The 20598-nt window shown below is 35.1% G+C and overlaps 1 protein-coding gene and 1 long non-coding RNA gene across 3 annotated transcripts; both read left to right on the top strand.

Annotated features, from left to right (window-relative positions):
* The first annotated feature begins 887 nt into the window (after positions 1 to 887).
* Positions 888 to 4410, top strand: LOC104892594 (probable serine/threonine-protein kinase WNK10). 2 transcript variants are annotated; one of them, XM_010678572.4, is made up of 8 exons: positions 888 to 1480; positions 1842 to 1879; positions 2082 to 2309; positions 2414 to 2634; positions 2712 to 2869; positions 2964 to 3357; positions 3444 to 3840; positions 3928 to 4410. In XM_010678572.4, the coding sequence occupies exons 1-8, from the start codon at positions 1379 to 1381 to the stop codon at positions 4109 to 4111; spliced, it is 1722 nt and encodes a 573-aa protein (XP_010676874.1). In that variant the 5' UTR covers positions 888 to 1378; the 3' UTR covers positions 4112 to 4410. The 2 variants fall into 2 exon arrangements, with proteins under 2 accessions (XP_010676874.1, XP_010676875.1); XM_010678573.4 differs by lacking the exon at positions 1842 to 1879.
* An 11835-nt stretch (positions 4411 to 16245) lies between these two features.
* LOC104885427 (uncharacterized) lies at positions 16246 to 19223 on the top strand. The gene is made up of 4 exons (XR_788902.4): positions 16246 to 16659; positions 17406 to 17646; positions 18130 to 18212; positions 18909 to 19223. It is a non-coding gene; the product is annotated as an uncharacterized LOC104885427 (long non-coding RNA).
* Positions 19224 to 20598: the final 1375 nt, after the last annotated feature.

Consider the following 20598-nt stretch of genomic DNA (forward strand, 5'->3'; position numbering starts at 1 on the left):
CTTTATCACAAATTGAGAAAAACCTTAGGATTTGCAAAAGTTACTTAAATTTCATTGAAAGTGTAACAAGTGAACCAAACAACACATAAGAAGTAGATTCATGGAAGGTGCAAATTTCATAGTATCAACCAAATATGTTAAGGCCCTTTCCTAGTAAGGCCTGTTCTCCCCAACTTATTTTCAGTTCAGTTCAGTTCAGCTCTGGACAATACTTTAGGGTCTATTCTCTTCGGCATAAAACAGTTGAACTGAACTGATCTGATCTGAATTGAACTGAACTGAAATGAATAGTGATATGTGAGAGTAAAAGTATTGTCAAGAGCTGAACTGAACTGAAGTTATCTGAACTGAACTGAAAATAAGCTGGGGAGAACATGCCCTCTCTCACATATCATTATTCATTTCAGTTGAGTTCAATTCAGTTCAGGTCAGTTCAATTCAGTTTAGTTCAGTTCATCTGTTTTATGCTGAAGAGAACAGACTCTAAGTCATAAAGAAAAGTAATTTCCCATGAAATAAAACATCCCATAGGAAGTTTTTTTTTTTTGAATAGTAAAATTAATTAGGATGTTAATTCCCATGTGAATTAACGAAACAATGTCTAAAAGCGTGAAAACTGAAAAGGATGAAAAAAACAAATAAACTTGAAGTATATATTTTTTTTGTTCAGGAAATAATATGGAATATGTTCAAAATAGCAACTTAACATAATTAGAATATTCTTCTCTTAGAAAAAATATTATACCTAAAAATCTGTAAAAGAAAAAATTGTTAATAATTTTGTTATCTCAAAGTGCGTAGGTCCAAGGAATTAAGTGACGTGCTACTCAACAAAAACGACAGAAGCTGAGCGCCTCATCAGACTATAAATTTGGAGTCAAAAACAAACAATACCTCACACCTGCCAGGCAACAATTCTTCTTTTTCTTTACGCTCTTGATTTTTCAATTTCACTTTTGGGAAAAAAAAGCCCTAATCCCCAAATTCTAGGGTTTTCATCTCCAGAATCTCCGAAAACACAAGAGATACCAAATCATCGCTTTAATTCAATTGTGTTTTCTCTTTCTCCTCTCGTAATTCACAACTTGAAACATTCAACGTGATATGGTGGTTTTGGGGTTGGTATGACAGAGTTACGAATCTCAGCGTCGTTAATGGAGGTTGAAGCTCTGAAATTACGAATGGATAATTCAAAGATGGATTTAGTCGCTTGTCGACTCGACTTTAAATCGTCGTTTGACTCGTATTTGATCGCTTGCGAAGCATTCTCAGAAGCAACGTCGCTTGTGATTCCTTTTGAAGTTCTTTGATATATCGAGTTTTGTTTTGTGCTTTTTTCGATCTCTTGATTTCGATTTACTTTTTCTTGTCATAATTGATGGATTCGATTAAGTCTTGTTTGAACGCTGCAATGGCGAAGCCACTTTCTGATGATTTTGACGATATCGCTGAGCAAGATCCTTCCGGCCGTTATATTAGGGTACGATTCCTCTTTTTTTTGTTCTCTGAATTTTTTCCGATTTAATTTGGTACGTTAACGAAATATTAGGGTTGAATTATTAATCTTTTGTTCTTTTATCTCTAATTAATTTCCTTGATCTATGTTTCCGCCAATTCGGTAAGCTGTAATTAATTGTTCTGTTTTTGTTCTTTATCCATCATAATCATCGACATTGCCTAATATCTGATTTTCTTTTTGTTTATTTTTGTAATTAAATACTGTATTAAAGGATTTGCAGGCTATGCTTTCTGAGTTTCTGATATTATATTATTTTTTGCTTGTTTTAATTCTATATTATTTGTGATGATGTTTCTTTTTTTCTTTTTGTCTCTCTCTTCAGTATAATGAAATCCTGGGGAGAGGAGCATTCAAGACTGTGTATGATTCTTTCCCCAGTCTTTAGATTTACGTTTTTTATTGTGGTTGCTTTCGCTTTTTTTTTTTTTTTGGCTTTTTTTGTAAATTTTAATTTTTGGGTTAAAGTTAGCTAATAGTGGATCATCTTCACTGTCTCAGGAGTTCAAATATAATCTATTCTGTTTACTAACTTTTTTTTGTTTTGTTTTACTTTCTTTGATAGTTACAAGGCATTTGATGAGGTCAATGGAATAGAGGTTGCTTGGAATCAAGTCGACATTGATGACGTACTGCAGTCACCACTACAATTGGAGAGGTTGTATTCAGAGGTTCACCTGTTGAAGTCATTGAAACATGTAAACATTATCAGGTTTTACCACTCTTGGGTGGACGATAAAAGTAAAACTATCAACATGATCACTGAGCTATTCACCTCCGGAAACCTGAGGCAGTGAGTGCTTCTCTGTTAATTCGTCATTTGCTGACAAAAAACTCCCATGTATATTCACATTTTCAATCCCTTGTGATGTTGTGTTAACAAGTCGAACTATGTAGGTATCGGAAAAAACACAAGTATGTCGATATGAAAGCTATCAAAAACTGGGCGAGGCAGATCCTCAGAGGTTTACAATATCTTCACAGTCAGAGTCCATGCATCATACACAGAGACTTGAAATGTGACAATATCTTTGTCAATGGGAACACTGGAGAAGTCAAGATTGGGGATCTGGGATTGGCAACTGTTATGCAGCAACCTACGGCTCGAAGTGTTATTGGTACTTTTTTAACTCTATTGTAGGCATTTATGTCTATATGTAGTTACAGAATGTAACTGTCAGGGTTCTTGATGCAGGTACACCTGAATTCATGGCCCCGGAGTTGTATGAGGAGGATTACAATGAACTTGTCGACATTTATTCTTTTGGTATGTGCATGCTGGAGATGGTGACTTGCGATTACCCTTATTCTGAGTGCAAAAATCCGGCTCAAATTTATAAGAAAGTTACCTCGGTAAGTGATAAATTACTTGAAAAGCTTGTGCGGCGTGCTTGATAAAAAATATGTCCTATGATTCCCATTAATTTTCTAATTGGTCTTCTTGTAGGGTATCAAACCAGCTAATCTTAGCAAGGTAACTGATCCAGAGATGAAGCAGTTCATAGAAAAGTGTCTGGTTCCAGCTTCCATGAGACCATCAGCAGAGGAGTTGTTGAAGGACCCATTTCTTGAATCAAAAAATCCAGCTGGGCGAACTCCTCTTCACGTGATGCTGAACATGGGAGAATCAATCTATTTGTCTGGACCTGAACCTCACTCTATGGATATAGACCTTGATGCCAAGAAGAATGGTTCTAGTTTATGCTTGAAAAGCAGCTGTGAAGCTCCTCACCGTTTAATTCTAGAAGTAAGATATAATGATGTCAAAACCTTCAAGTTAATAGGTGATTTGGAAGATGAGAATTCTGTCTCAATGACGCTCCTGTTTACTGGTTTAGATGGTATGCCAAACTATCAATCAAGCTGGCCTTTTCTGAGATGTCTGTCTATCTGCTGATGGAAACTAAGTTTATATTTTGCTCTTCAGGTCATATGAAGAACGTTCACTTTATATTTTACCTTGAAACTGATACCACCGTTTCGATTGCGTGTGAGATGGTTGAAGCAGTCGACGACTTATCCGGAGAAGATTTGGTGCCAATAGTTCAGTTGATGGAGCAGCTGATTGGAGACCTGTTGCTTCACTATAGGCCACCTTCTAATTTTAGTCTTGCTGAATTCATCAGTTCATATGAGAAATCATCTGGTTCAAGCCGTTCCCTGGATTCACTCAGGCATCTTCTAAAATCTGGTATGTTTAATGGCACCACAGATCTAGTTGGGGTTGGAGAAGACCATGGTGCCCGAGAATCTCTTGCTTCAGGGATATCTGTTGAACTTAATCTGATGAATGGCCTTCATGATACTGGTTCAAAGTCAAACAGGTATTGATGGTTGCATCTGAGAGCCTTATTTTTAATGGTGTTTGTGTATTACTGTTTCTCAAAACATATATTCGTTACCTGATGCAGTATCACATTTGATGGTTTGAGCATGTCATGTTTGCCACCGATGGAGAAAGATGTGTACAATGAGGAACTGAAGCAGGAGCTCAACGCAATTGATTCTCAGTACAATGAATGTCTTCGTGAGCTCTCGAGGAAGAGGGAGGAGGCGATAGAGTATGCCAAGAAGAGGTGGGCTTTGAAAGTTTAGTTGCTTGGGAGCTTCTAGGAAGTTTTAGTTGCTTGGCTGAATTAGGCTTTCACCATAGGAGAGAGAGTTCACTTTTTTTCCCTATTATTTTGATTGTAGAGTTTTTTTTTTCACTAGTGATTTCTGCTCCCTGCCAAGCAGTGATTTGTACATTCATTTTAGTTGCAAATGTGATGGTATTTTTCTCTAGTGGTCTATATAATCTTTTTTGAACTTGTCTGCGCCGAAGGTAGTCAGGCAAAGAACTGAGAAGTAGAAAAAATAGCTTCAGTGCAATAAAAAGTTCTGTTTGTGCTTGATTTATTGCTTCGAGTTTTTCTTTTTCTGAAAACCTAGATAACTGGAATATGATGAAAGAAAGTAGTTTTAAAATTTTTAGTTGTCAGTTCTTAAGATCAATATGAATATGAATATATTACATACTACCACACAATATAAATGTTAACTCTTTAAACCAAAAATAAAAAGTATTTTGATAGTGATAACAAATAGTAATGCTAAATAGATCTCAGTGAATGGGCATACATTGTAGAATAACAATTCATGACCATTATATCCTAAAACTTTAGAGCAATGTCAATCATGACTGATGACACAATTGTTAATGATATTGCAATTTTTTTGAGTGAACAAAAAAAACACCTCTACCATCATATATAATATTAAAGCAAGAAAAAATTGTCCTACGTGGCAAGACCTCAACCTTCCTCTGTTCTCCTTCACCCTCAACTTTTCGACCTAATGCTTGCTTATGCCACGTGGCATTGCTAAAAATAATTTTAACAATAATCAATTAATTCCTCCGATTGTGTAACAATGAAGGAAATAATATCAACTACAATAACTAAAGGAATCAATCAACCAATTATCAATTAAGGAAACAAATCAAATATTATCTTTTTTTTATATACGAAAATCATATATTATCTAAGCGGTCATTCTTATTATTTTCACAAAAACCAGTTATGGAATTATTTTCAAGCTAAATACCAATTTAGAGGAGAGAGAAAATATACAATGAAAAAGATGAATTGATATAACAACTTTAAGTTTTTCACTAATACAAGATACTCAAAAAGTCAAAATATGAAATTTCAAATATAAAACAAATATTAGCTAAGTACAAGCCAATGGGTGCGTTAGTATAACAACTTTAAGTTTTTCATCACACCTATCAAACTTATATAATATAATTAATTTAAAAATTACCTAATTTCAAGCCAATGGGTACATTGGTCTAATAAGTTTTTTTTAAAATATTATTCACTTTTGGTAATGAATACCACACCATTATCATGAGATGCTAGCCCCTTCAAGAAAATATGCAAATGTAATAATAATAGTAATGCAATCAGTTTATTTTATTACCAAACAAGAAATAAAAAGATGATTTTGTTGAAAAAAATATAACACACCATGATTATGACTAGAGATTACATATAACAAAAACAATAACAACTCGAATATTCAATTTTTAGATCCAAAGTGGTTTAGGTAAGCTAATATGATAATCATAAAAAAATCATATCCATGACCAATACATACTAAAAGTATTTTTTTTAAAAAAACAAAGTTAAAGTGAGAGAGGTAAAATAAGAGTTCATCTATATATATGTTCAAGAAATTGAATTAGGTAAAAAAAAAAATGAAAACCAATATATAAGCATCTGTCTACTTTAACTAATTTTGACATAACTATGATAATATAAGTTTGGAAAATTTAGATAAGATTAAACAAATTTAGATATAATAATTAAGTGTTTTTCAGACAACTTAAGGGAGAATTAAGAAAATGTCAGACAAGATAAGTTGTTTAAAGATAAAAATGGATATTCTTCTCACTACTAAAAAGTTAAGGTTAAGAGTACATTAAAACATTAATCTATGGCAATTCTCTCTCCAATTTATTGGATATATATTAATATATTATTCTATTATTGCGACTAAGAAGGTTACCTTAGGCTTAGGGACTAGGGTCACTCAAATATTTTCCCACATTCTACATTCAAATGAAACAAACGATATAAGTACACACACTTATGAACTTACGCTTGATACTAATATCATTTTTAAAGAAAATAGCTTCAGTGCAATACCTGTTTGTGCTTGATTTATTGCTTCGAGTTTTTCTTTTTCTGAAAACCTAGATATAAACTGGAATATGAAGATGAAAGAAAGTAGTTTTAAAATTTTTAGTTGTCAGTTCTTAAGATCAATATGAATATGAATATGAATATATTACATACTACCATACAATATAAATGTTAACTCTTTAAACCAAAAATAAAAAATATTATGATAGTGATAACGAATAGTAATGCTAAATTTTTTTTTTTTTTTTTTTTTAAATAGAAAACAACCACTAGGGAGGATCCCAGGAAATGGGCCACCCTAAAGCATCCTTTCGGATGATTACAGAGAAATTGAGATCAGGACACTCAAACCAATAAGTTAAATTAGAACAAACATGACCACGATGAGCCATCCAATCTACTGCAGCATTCCCTTCCCGAACTCCATGGTTGATACTAACCTCCGCAAAATTCTTCAAATCTTCCCCTGCATCCATAATAAGAGAATGAATAGACCAAGGAATTTTCCAAACACGCTTAATAGCTTGAATCACACTAAGATTGTCCCCTTCAACCACCAGCTTATTAATCCCTAGCATTCGAGCACCAATAATGCCTTCTCTGAGAGCCCAAGCTTCAGCCACCAAAATAGAAGAGTCAGCACTTAAAGATCTAGCACCACAAAGCTTGATCACGCCTTCTTCATTTCTAATAACAAAACCTAAGGCCGCTGAGCCATCCTTCAACTTTGACCCATCAAAATTGAGCTTAAAAAACCCTACCGGGGGAGCAACCCAACTAACATTCAGCCTTGAAAGCTTAGCGGGCCTACGAAGCAAACCACTACCAGGGTGCGAAGGATCCACCACTAGAGGATCATCCCCACACCGATCCACATAATTTTTGATCATCCAGCAAACTTTAACAATCGGAAAAGCCTCATCTCTAAAGGAGATACCATTCCTCGCATACCAAACAAACCACCAAGTTGTGGCAATCTTCACTAACTCAGTCAAAGACCTACTCTTAATTAAAGCACAAAACCAATCGATGAAAGCAAGGCCCTCTGGATTACCAGGAAGAGAAGGCCAACCAAACCTGGTCCCTAACATATCAAAAACATCGATACAAAAAGGACACTCCACAACAAGATGAAGAAGATGTTCAGAATGGTGATTACAAAAAACACACTCAAGCGGAAGGAAGACATGACTCACCTCCAGCCTCTTTTTGGTAGGAAGCCCGTTATTACAGATTTTCCAAAGGAAGAACTTAATCTTAGGAGGAACCTGGAGACTCCAAATCCAAAAGAAAGGAACACTAGGCAAAGAACCATGAACCTTAGGCCCTGAACCTTGAAGTAACTGGACACCCGATTTTACGGAATAGCACCCATCAGGCGAAAGAGCCCACACACACTTGTCCTCCAAAGGATGCCTAGGAATGAAGATGCTGCAGATGGCGAGACAAACCTCCTCCGTGACAAACTCCCTAAGCCTCACTGCATCCCATTGACAATCCTGGGTGAAAAAACTCTCAACAACCAAGGACTCAGAACCCCTGAGGACCGGACAAACTGAGCAAATGGGATACTGAAACACCCAATTGTCGAACCAAAAAGAGATCTTATCCCCCCTACCCACAACCCACCGCAGACCAGGCTTAAACTTATTCCTTAAAGACATGAGTTTACGCCACTGCCACGAAACATTAGCTTTAACTCTATAGTCAAACAAGCCATCAGTTTTCATATACTTTTTAGACACCAAATTAACCCATAAGTTGTCAGGACAAACTAAGATTTTCCATAGTAATTTAAACTGTAATGCCATATTCATTACTTTGGCCTTTCTCAAACCAAGACCCCCATTCTTCTTTGGTTTGCAGATTCTATCCCAACCTATAAGATTAGGGGATTTAGATTCTGAAGATTTATTCCAGAAAAAATTACGGTAGCTCTTGTCTAGAGATTCCACTATATGAGATGGCAATAAGAAGCATTGCATCTGATAATTAGCCTTGGTTGCTAAATTAGATTGAATGAGGACCGTGCGGCCGGCTTGGGAAAGGGAGTTAGCTTTCCACTTGGAGAGCTGAACTTGAACCTTTTCCTGAATATCCCCAAAGGTGTTATTAGTAACCTTACTATCAATAATAGGGCAACCCAAATACTTACCCAAAGAACAAGCTTCACCCATTCGCAGAATAGAGGCAAAGGAAGTAGCAAGAATAGGATCAGTGTTAGGAGAACACTGATATGCATACTTATTATAATTAACTAATTGACCAGACATCCTACAATAATTATCCAGAATTCCCCTGATTACAGTACAACTATCGACAGAAGCTTTAGCAAAAATCATAGTGTCATCTGCAAATGTTAGGAACGGAATTTTAACACGAGAGTGACCCAACGATACACCAACTAACTTAGCCCCCTCTCTGCTGGCTGAATGAAGCTGCCTAGCAAGAATTTCAGCACACAAAATAAAGATATAAGGAGAAAGAGGATCTCCCTGCCTGATCCCCCTAGAAGGATAGAACACATCACCAGGGATCCCATTAACTAAAACAGAGAATGAAACTGAGGAGATACATTCCTTCATCCAGCCAACCCATCGCTCACAAAAACCTAATTTCTTAAAAACTGCAAAGATAAAGTTCCACTCTAAACGATCATAAGCTTTTTCCATATCTAGCTTAATAGCTAACCACCCTTGATTCCCTGATTTCTTTTTGAAAGAATGAAAGACTTCGTGCGCTATCAACACATTATCTTGAATGAGCCTTTCAGGGACAAAAGCACCCTGCAAGGGGTGAATAATTTTCCCGAGCACATTTTTTCAATCTAGAAGCCATTATCTTTGCAATAACTTTATAGATAGTAGAACAAAGACTAATAGGCCGAAACTGATTCGGGTTAGAAGGAGATTCCACTTTAGGAATTAAAGTGATAAATGTATGATTGACTTCTTTTAACAGAGTTCCTGAAAAGAAAAAAGCTCTTACTGCATGACAGACCGAATTACCGACTAACGACCAATATTTTTGGAAAAAATAAGGTGGGAAACCATCTGGGCCTGGCGCTTTGTCAGGAGCTAACTCAAAAACAGCATTCTTAATTTCCTCAGCACTAACCTCAGAACACAGATGCATATTATCCTCCTCTGAAATGATATTTTCTAATAGAGAGAAATCTAAGTTTTCATCAAAAAAACACTCTTGATTAGACGTAAACCGTTGAACAAATGAATTTGTAAAACAATTTTCAACGTCCTTTGGATCTGCTAAGACAACGCCAGCATCATCCTCAATGGATGATATAAAATTTCGATTTCTTCTAATGGACGCACAGGCATGGTAATACTTAGTATTGGAATCACTAAGCTTTAGATGATTTGATTTCACTAGTAGAAAAAACCCTACTTGTTGCGGTTAAAAAGTGCCCTATTGCTGCGGAATAGGGCGCGCAGCAATTAAGGGCGCAGCAATAGGTATTAATAATATTGCTGCGGTTTTAAACCGCAGCAATATTACGTAATATTGCTGCGGTTTAATGACCAAACCGCAGCAATATAAGGAATTGTGGTGAAATAAGGTGGCCCAAAAAGGTAATATTGTTGCGGTTCCTGGCCCAGAACCGCAGCAATAGGTACTGGTACAGGTAAAAAAAAAATTTTTTTTTTTTTTGAAATTTTGCAATTAAATTTGAAATATTAAAACCATACCACTAACCCATCCACAATCCATCCAATTCACATACAAAATGAAGATGAAATAACATAAATTTCATTAATATATAAAATTAAAAAAACTAATTACATACATAATACAAAAAATCAAAAAGTAAAAACAAAATAAGCAACTATTACAACTTAGACTAATTTAAAAAACTATAATAAAAACAAAAATAAAAATAAGAAACTGATCTCTAAAATAACAAAAAAAAAATCTAAAACCATATCTAAAAAACGACAAAAATAAAATCCTAAAAATAAAAAAATCACAGATCTGGAAACGAAAAAAAAGAAAAAAAAATCCAAAAAAAAGGTTCAGGCTCGCCAACAACACCGGAACCGGATTCATCAACAACACGAAAAAAATCGAACGAAATCTGGTTGAAATTCGCTCGCCTCTCGTCGATTCATCATCACCGGAACCGGATTCATCATCAACAACCGGATCGTCGCTCGCCAACAACACCGGAACCGGATCTCATTTGAGAACCCCTTGCTCGCCACCATTGATCGTCGCTCGCCTATCCGCCAACGATTCATCACCATTGCTCTTCGCTCGCCTCTCGTTCTCAGTTTCTCGTTTTCAAGAAAGAAAAAGATGAGGAGGAAGCAGTCGAAGGTCGAAGCTTGCCAACAAATGAAAAACCGGATCTGGTTCTCAGTTTCTCGTTTCAAGAAAGAAAAAGATAAGAGAAAGAAAAACACCGGCAAAATCAACGTCGAAGGTCGAAGGTTGAAGGTTGAGAGGATGGTGTAGGGTGAATGACGAGGGATGAGAGTGAAGGGTAGAAGATGAAGGGTGGAAGGTTGAGAGAATCAGTAAGAGGGAGAGGAGGGAGATTGAGAGAATCAGTAAGAGGGAGAGGAGGGAGGTTGAGAGAATTATGACGAAAAATAAACCCTAGCTGCGGTTTGCACGCCTTTTATATATTTTTTTTAATATTATTTAATGATATTGCTGCGGTTGTCTTTAAAAACCGCAGCAATATATTAAAATATTATTTTTTAATATTATTTTAATATATTGCTGCGGTTTTTGCTAAAAACCGCAGCAATATGTCTCGGTCAAGTAGTCAAACTTTTTCGAAATATAATCGTTGAAACCATATTGCTGCGGTTTTCTAATGAAACCGCAGCAATATTGTCAATTTCTATTTTTTCTTTTTACGTGATATATTGCTGCGTATGGGTAAAACCGCAGCAATATCACCGCAGCAAATAGCATTTATTCTACTAGAATTTTGCTTTAGTCTTCCAATATAATTCTTGGAATTCTAACAGCCTAACCTGTTTCAAAAGAAACTTATCTAACTTTGCAGCAAGAAAAGGGCAGCTGGGATTAGCCAGAAGGTTTTCTTGAATACACTTTTGTTGAACCCTAGTTTTGATAATGACAAAGAAACAAAGGAACAAACTAAGTAGTGAACTAATGAATTATTTAAGTGTATGGTGTCTAAGGTATCAATGCAAGGAACTGGGAGAATACGAAGTCAATGAAGAAGTCAAGAGAGGATTTCAAAGGCTAAGTAAAGAAGTTTCTATGTTGATACTGGAGCAAGCATTGGATCAAGAATAATAGAAGCTAGGCGTTTTATTTTCTAGTTCCAATGTAAAGGAACAAAGAAAGAATGGTAAGGAACTGTGGCAGAATATTTGAGAATGAAGCGTTTGTTCCTTTGTAAGGAACAAACTAAGTGGCACTTAGCAAATATGTTAAAGGAACTGAACTAATATAAGGAACTAGACTTAGGCGTGTACTTAGTATAACGATTAAAAGATAATGGAGTAAGTCATGCCTAGATTATAGGAAATTAGTTATTTCTAATTTCAAAAGATAAAATCAGTTTTAAAAAGAAAATCTGTTTTGGAAAATATTTTATTTTTCGGAAAATAAGAAAATAAATATCCGGTTGTTAGAAAGATTTTATTTCAAAGATATTATTTTCTTAAAGATTAGAAATTCAGATTTAAAGATAAAAAGAGTTTATAAAAACTGATTTTCGGATGATGCTCAAGGAACTCCTATTATTTAGGAGTAATGGCTGCATTTTATCCACGTTCATTTATAGTTCATGGGATCATGGGACATGATGTAAAACGTGTTCCTTAGGGGAAGGAACATCATGGGTAAATGGATTAAAACGTGTACTCTAACATTAATCCCACGTTCTTCATGATTAACACTATAAATATAGAAGTCTAGATAAGTTCCAAATTGTGTCTGACTAAGTAATTAAGTGAGTTTAACTTATTAAGTGTCAGTGCCTTCATTCTCTCATAATAGCCATTTGTTCTTTGCCTTCTTACTCTAATTCCACTAAGCTTATTTCGATCAATTGTATTTTGGTTTTTGGGGTAAGGGAACTTTGAGTGAAGTTCTGTAAGAGAAAGGCTTTGAGTGAAGCTTGTATGTGTGAGAAAACTTCGAGTGAAGTTGAGAGGAACTGCTGTTAAGGGAACAGTGGTTCAGGAACTTGAGTTTAGGAACTCAAGGTAGGGCTCGAGTTAGAATTAGGTTGTAACAGAGTTGTTTGGCCTAATTAGTGAAAGTGTTGAGTTTAAATCCCTAGTGGTCGAGGTTGTTTCTTCTTGTTGGGCCCAAGAAGTTTTTCCTCGTAAAAATCCCTTGTGTTCCTTTAGCTTGTTTATTCGTTTAAGTTTTAAATTCCGCAAAAAGTTACGTTTATTTCTACACCTAAATTCACCCCCCTCTTGTAGTGTTCCTAGGGAAATAACAATTGGTATCAGAGCTAGAACTCACGTAAGATAGGAAACCCTATTGAGGAAAAGATCCAAGGAACAATGAATACCACCGAGAAACTTGAAGAAGTTATTCCACTCAAAGGCCTCCTATGTTCAATGGGAAGTACTACAACTATTGGAAGAACCGCATGGAGATATTCATCAAGGCTGAAAACTATCAGGTATAGAGAGTCATTGAAGTTGATGATTTCGAAGTCACAACTACAAATGACAAAAAAGAGGTAACTCTTAAACCCCTCTCTGATTATGACAAATCTGATTTTGAAAAAATGGAAGTAAATGCCATGGCTATTAAATTATTGCATTGTGGACTTGGACCCCATGAACATAATAGGATCATGGGATGCAAATCCGCAAAGCAAATATGGGATTCACTAGAAGTAACCCACGAAGGAACTAATGAAGTTAAAAGATCGAAAATTGATTTACTTATGAATCAATATGAACTGTTCTGCATGAAATCCAAAGAAAGCATCCGAGACATGTTTACTCGTTTTACTAACATTATAAAATCAATTGCTCTCAAAGCAGATGATGAAGATGATTCGGACTCTGAAGAAGAAGAAGCAGCCCTCATGGTTCGAAAATTTCGAAAGATGTACAGGAACATGAAGAATGGAAACTTCAAAGGTAAAACTAAGAAATTTTCTAACAAAGCTGCTTGTCATAAATGTGGAAGTACAGATCACTTCATTAAAGAATGTCCTCTTTGGGAAAACGACAAAACCAAAGAAAGGAACAAGGAACGCTTTGCTGAAAGGAACAAAGAATCAAAAGCACCTTTCTCTAAGGCAAATGTGCGCAAAGCTATGATAGCTGCTTGGGGAGACTTAGAGACGGAAGAAGAAGAGGAACAACCAACTGAAGAAACAACAAACCTTTGCCTCATGGCAAACACTGACGAAAAAGAAGATGAAGAAAAAATTGAGGTAAGTCAACATGGACTTGAGTCAGAACTAGATGGTAAAACTAGGACTGAAATATATGATCTTCTTTATGATGCAATTCTTGAATGTAGAGATGAACGTGAAAAACGTGAACAAACAGAACAAGCCTTAAAGGTTTGCAAGAAACACATAGAATGGCTTAAGAAAATGTGAACTGATGTCGAAACTAGATTTTTTGATTTGTTTGATAAAAACTTAAAAATCAAAGAATGTTATGAGAGTTTGAAAAATGAAAATTATCTAATTAATTTAGAGATTTCACACTTGAAGGAATTTGTCCCTGTTCTGAGTTCCTTTGATATAAGATCAACCCCTTTGAAAGGATACAGATCTGAGATTGAAAAAATAAATAAAGAGAAAAATATTTTAAAGGAACAGATCTGTAATCTTAAAAAGGAACTGGTTGTCGCAAGGAACAGAGGCAAAATCATGAAAGTTCCTAAGTGGATTGAGAAACCACAGACCAAAAGGAAGGAAGGTCTTGGTTTTGAAAACTACAAGAAAAGGAACAAGACAAAGAAATATGTTGATCTACCTAGTGATAAGTTCTGTATGTATTGTGGCAAAGTAGGTCATTACATAAATCAATGTCAACTAAAATCTGAGATGATTGGGAAAAATGTGACAATAAGTAAGAAAAAATGGGTTGTCAAAACTAATCCTAGTCAAGAACAAGAACCCACGAAAGATGGGGTTCCTTCAACTAACAACTAGTTGATTTTTTGCAGGTTGGAGTGAGGGGGAACAACACTTGGTATCTCGATAGTGGTTGTTCCAAGCACATGACAGGAGACAAAACGAAGTTTCTCTCACTCACAACCTATGAAGGTGGCAGTGTAACATTTGGTGATAATAAGAAAGGTAACATTGTTGCTATGGGTAAGGTCGGTAAGTCACCATTACACTCCATTGAAAATGTATTTTTAGTTGAAGGTCTAAAACATAATCTATTAAGCATATCTCAATTCTGTGACAAAGGAAATACTGTAAAATTTGATAAAGAAAGATGCTTAATCATCAACATTAAAACTAAGAAGGTTATTTTGGAAGGAACAAGGAAAGGGAACACATACATTGTGGATCTAGACCTTGTTCCTCAAATCAATTTAACTTGTCTTAGTGTTATTGAAAATGATTCACTTCTATGGCACAAGCGTCTAGGACATGCTAGCTTTTCATTGCTTGAGAAACTTAGATCAAAAGACCTTGTTTTGGGATTACCATCTATAAAATTTCATATTGATCAAGTTTGTGATGCATGTGCACGAGGTAAACAAGTAAGATCCTCTTTCAAATCTAAAACGATTGTAAGTACCACTAAACCATTAGAGTTAATTCATATGGACTTATGTGGACCCATGAGAATTCAAAGCAGAAGTGGAACGAGGTATGTACTTGTCATTGTAGATGACTACTCTAGGTACACTTGGGTTATTTTTCTCTCTAGTAAAGATGAAACTTATGATGAGTTCCTTGTCTTTGCTAAAAGAGTTCAAAACCTAAGTGGACATAAAATAAATCACATTAGATCAGATCATGGCAAGGAATTCGAAAATTATAAATTTGATGACCTAAGCAGAGATAATGGCCTAGATCACAATTTTTCTGCCCCTAGAACACCACAACAAAATGGTGTTGTAGAAAGGAAAAATAGAACTTTGGAGGAAATGTCTAGAACCATGTTAATTGCTAGTGAACTTCCAAGGAACTTTTGGGCTGAAGCTGTTAATACTGCTTGTCACATAATTAATCGTGCCATGATGAGACCTATCATTAATAAAACTCCTTATGAACTTTACTTTGGAAAGAAACCAAACATCACCTATTTTAGAACATTTGGATGCAAATGTTATGTGCATAATAATGGAAAAGATAATCTTGGAAAATTTGATGCAAGGAGTGATGAAGCAACATTTTTAGGATACTCCTCACATAGTAAAGCTTATAGAGTATATAACAAAAGAACTATGTGTGTTGAAGAAAGCATTCATGTAATCTTTGATGAATCTGACAAACATAATCCAAGCATACAGGTTGATGACTATGAGATAGGGTTAACACAACCTAGTACAAGGAACACAGATTCACAAGAAGAAGAAGAAGTGAAAGAGGAAAGGAACGAGGAATTCGAAAATAATGATATCAATGATGTTCCTGTTCCTCAAGGAGGAGAAGATGCTCCTGTTCCTCTAAATGAAGGAACTGAGTCCACCGAGGCTAACAAAGGAACAACAGAGCAGAGCTCCTCATCCACTCAAGGAACTCATGAGGAACAACATGTCCCTATAAGAGAGTTTCAACCAAAACCTTGGAGATTACAAAAGTCACATCCTGTGGAACTCATAATCAGCGACATATCCATTACTACCAAAAAGGCCAAGGAGACCATATATAGGAGACCTGTTATGGTTACTAACACATTTCTTACACTTAGCAACCCATTGATTATAAAAAACCAGTCTCTTAGGTTTAACTATTTGACTTATTGAAAAAGTTTTTGTGAGAATGGAGACTGTTTCTCACAAAACTGGTTTCCTTGGAATATTTTAATTTTTTTTCCATTTAAAAAAAGAAAAGAAAAAGAAACACATTACCACGTAACAGGCTAGTCTATAACGTGCTTTTAGAAGATAATTTTTTTCTCAATCCCACCACTTGTGATGCCGCCACCAACAAAACCTCAAATCTTAATCCAATTCCCAATCGAAAAATGTAAATTCGTCGTTCCCAATTTGTAACAATTCCTGTTAACTGATTCACCATTCGGAATCTCAATCCAGTTTCATCGTCGGTGACCACTAGCTTTCCGTCCTTTTTCTGCTTGCTTTTGGTCTAGATTGGGTTTTTTAAAATATCAAAAGGAGCCCAACACAATTGGTTTCTTCTACCTCTCCTCTCATCAATCTCTTGTAGATTTAGTTCAAAGCATCAGTTTCTGCTCTGCCGTAACTTTTTTAATTATGGCAGGTGCTGAGGTGGGTGGCGACTGGAGGTCAGTGGCGAGGCTAGCGTTCGAGTTCGGCGGCAAGGTTGGTAATTTTTATTATTTGCCCTAACTCACGAATCAAACTCAATTTTTTACCTATGTTTGATTGATTTTTGTGTTCCTATGCATTGGATTGATGTGGTGTGAAAGAATGTGTTCCTAATCTCGAAATATAGTTACATTACTCGTATATTGTGCATGCTTTTGTGGTAAATTATAATCTTTTTCAGTTGCTTTCAATAGCTAGGCTTGCGTTACTGGCTTTAATATATCAAATTCGAATTCTAACATATCCCAATATGTAGTAGCATGAGGCCTTTGGTGCATGAATTTCTCTCTAGATTTTAGTTAGGGTGCCTCTAATGTATAAGATTACGTGGAAAGCGTTGTGTGATTAGGAGTTCCATGCATTGGATTGAGGATGTGGTGTGAAAGTACGCTTTCTTAATGTCACAATATAGTTGCATCACTTGTATATTTGTGCATGTTCTTGAAGCAAATTCCTAAATGAAGTAATAGTATGAAAATGGGAAGGCAAGGGTGAAACGGTGAAAGGATGTTTTGGTCTTATGGATAGAGAGAAAGGAACCCACTTTTATCTATATTGTTATTTTTGAGAAATTTTATATTACTTAAATGTTTGCATATGAAAGGTTAAATTGTCACGGAGTTGCATTTGATAATTTTTGAGAAAGAGATCAGCTTGTCTTGAATCTCAATGTTGTTATTGTTATTATATCTGATAATTGCTAATGTTTGCGGTTCTGTTTGCTGTCATATTTATTGTAGGTCGGGACTAAAGTTTCTGCTGTTTCTCGCAAGACAAATACAACTACACATGAAGTATTAGGGGTGATGACTAAATGAGGCAGCTGAATCCTTTTTTCAGAGTGAGAGATTCACCGTAGGTTGTTTGTTACCGCTGCTTTGCTAGTCATCAGTCGTGTTGGGTATTTCATCATCCCTATGCTTGGGTGTGATTGACGATTGCTACCTCAAGATTACTTGAGTTTTATTTCTGGAGCGGCTGGTATGTGTACTGACTAGCAACACTCTCTTGTATTCCTGACAAATGCATCTTTCATGGTTGTATCATGGCTTTTCTGAACTAATAGCTGAAATATCTGATTAAAGGGGTTAATAGAGATTTGCAGAAGAATCTATGTTTGTCTAATTCTCTTTTGTAGTGACATATTGATTTATTTAAAATCGATCATGTATGTTTTGCTTCACCGCAAGACATTGTGGATATATGGTCTACGAGACTATGCCATAGGTTTAATGTGGATCAAATTTGCTGCTTTTGAGAGAAACTGGTGTCCATCGTTTTTTTTTTCCACATGAATTGACTATTGACTTTGCCCTTTGAGCTTCATGTGGCAGGAAAATGACAATAGTATTGATATTGATGAGTGGCTTAAGTTGCGATGGAGCTATTAATAAATTGTTGGTGCAATGGCCATCCTATTTTTATTTTGAGTTAATTTGTGCTGATTCATGGTGCACTTTTCAGATGAACTTGGTGACTTTGCTCCAGAAATCAAGATGTTTTAGTTAGGGATTAGACCACAGATAGTAGTATCAATTCTTATGCAGGTTAGTTTTCCCTATATCATGCATGAATATGTGTTCGGACTCCTTTCTCTGCATGAGGAATCTTTCGATGGCATAGTTTTTTATTATGCATAAATAGTGATGCATGACGAGAAATATGTAGTGATAGTAGAAATTTGTTGTACATAGTTCAAACAAGAAATTTTTATCATCTGGTGGTGTAGGTAAGATCTTGAATATGTAATGCAAAAGAATGATTGAATGTTCATGTTGTAGCTTAGACTAAAATGAAGATTAGCTAAATATCCCTTGTAGTGAAGTAGTCTGCTTGATTTCCTTGAAATTTGGTACAATATTGAATAACAAAACAAAACCTTTGATTGCATAAATACACGCAAAGAGAAGATATCAAGAATATCTATGGCAATAATTTTTACTTCATATCACTTGTACAATATCATGACTTTCCTCCAAAACTTTATGTTTATTTTAATGTCGTCAAAAAAGCTCAAGAACATTTATTTGTTTACATCAATATTTTGTTGAGATGATCAAGGAGTATGATATTTATTGAGTTGATCAGGAAGTATGATATATGAAAGGAACTCGTTTTGTTCCATGAAAGTTCTAGAAACTATAAGTGAAGTTTTAACTATTGTATTGTAGATAATTGTTGTACACTCTTGCTTTATTAATTGATGAGCACTCTAAGTATAATTATCTTAAATTATTTTGTAGGACTCTTCTGGAAATCCTAACACTATCCGTAAGAGATGATTGACGACCTAAGAGATATGTGGGCGGCGTATTTAAACAACCAAAATGGAGATTGAAGACAACTACGATCATGTTTGAATTGTACATTTTAGATGATTTTTTGTTTTTAATAATTTTAGTTTTAGTAGATAGCATTAGATTATAGAAACCTTATATTTAAGACATTATTGGAAGAAATTGATGCTTTTAGAGAAATTATTTTTGGATATAAATTAAATGTAACTAATAATTTTTGACAAGATGAATAGAGAAAGTAAACAAATCCTGTTTATAGTATTGTTTTAGTTATTTATATATTGTTCTATAGGAAAAGGAAAGTATATATACAAGGAGCCGCAAATACATTAAATGTTACAGGAAAGTTACAGGATAATGTATGTATAAAGTATTTTATTCTAATTTTAAAAAAAACGTGTAGTAAATCTAAGAAACCGGTTGTGATAAATAACTGATTTCAAAAGGTAAGGCAAGGAGACTGGTCTGAAATATTAACTGGTCTCCTAACCTCTTTGTCATATGATATATATGCTTACCTAAGAGACTGATTTTAGCTGTCAACTGGTCTCCCAAATAAACAAGGAGACCACGCATCATAACCGGTCTCCTAACCTAGGACACCTATGAGATGGAGACTGTTGGAGTCTGGTTTCCTAGGTCATTTTCAACCGGTTTCCTAGGCCTTTTTTGTAGTAGTGATCCAAAGGTACGCAAACTAGATCTCAGTTAAGGAACTTTTGTGCATTTCATGCGTTCCTATCAATGATGGAACCAAGAAATCATGAAGAAGCCTTAACTGACTCTGATTGGATTATTGCAATGCAAGCTGAATTAAATGAGTTTGAAAGAAACAAGGTATGGCATCTAGTTCCTTCATCTAAACAACAAAAAGTAATTGGCTTAAAATGGGTGTTTAGAAACAAACTAGATGAATATGGAACCATTGTAAGAAACAAAGCTAGACTTGTAGTAAAAGGTTATAACCAACAAGAAGGAATTGATTATGAAGAAACCTTTGCTCCTGTAGCTAGATTAGAAGCCATTAGAATCTTAATTGCATTTGCTGCTTACATGGGATTCAAATTATATCAAATGGATGTTAAGTGTGCATTTTTAAATGGCTATCTAAACGAAGATGTATATGTTGAACAACCCCCTGGTTTCGAAAATAACAATCTCCCAAATCATGTCTACAAGCTTGATAAAGCTCTTTAGAAAACAAGCATCATATTCGGAGATCATGGTATGAGAGATTATCTAAGTTCCTTTTAGAAAACAACTTTAAAAGAGGAAAGGTTGATAAAACCTTGTTCCTAAAATCTAAAGGAACTGATATTTTGCTTGTTCAAATATATGTTGATGACATCATATTCGGAGCTACTAATGAAACATTGTGCAAAGAATTCTCAATCTCATGAGCAATGAATTTGAAATGAGTATGATGGTGAAGTTAAATTTCTTTCTTGGACTACAAATCAAACAAACTGAAAAAGGTATAATTGTTCACCAACAAAAATACATAAAGGAACTATTAAAGAAATATGGCCTCGAAAATTCAAAGATAAATCACACTCCTATGGGAACTTCAACTAGATTAGATGAAGACTCCATAGGAACAAGTGTTGATCAAACAAAATTAGAGGAATGATTGGTT

This window comes from Beta vulgaris, chromosome 5, assembly GCF_026745355.1.
Source record: "Beta vulgaris subsp. vulgaris cultivar EL10 chromosome 5, EL10.2, whole genome shotgun sequence".
Classification (NCBI taxonomy): Eukaryota; Viridiplantae; Streptophyta; class Magnoliopsida; order Caryophyllales; family Amaranthaceae; genus Beta; species Beta vulgaris.

What these genes read in the sequence shown, in the direction of transcription:
- LOC104892594 (XM_010678572.4), top strand. Translation starts at nt 1,379, where the DNA reads ATGGATTCGATTAAGTCTTGTTTGAACGCTGCAATGGCGAAGCCACTT. An exon ending in TTTATAAGAAAGTTACCTCG is followed by an intron (nt 2,870 to 2,963) that starts GTAAGTGATAAA and finishes GTCTTCTTGTAG; the next exon opens with GGTATCAAACCAGCTAATCT. An exon ending in ACTGGTTCAAAGTCAAACAG is followed by an intron (nt 3,841 to 3,927) that starts GTATTGATGGTT and finishes TACCTGATGCAG; the next exon opens with TATCACATTTGATGGTTTGA.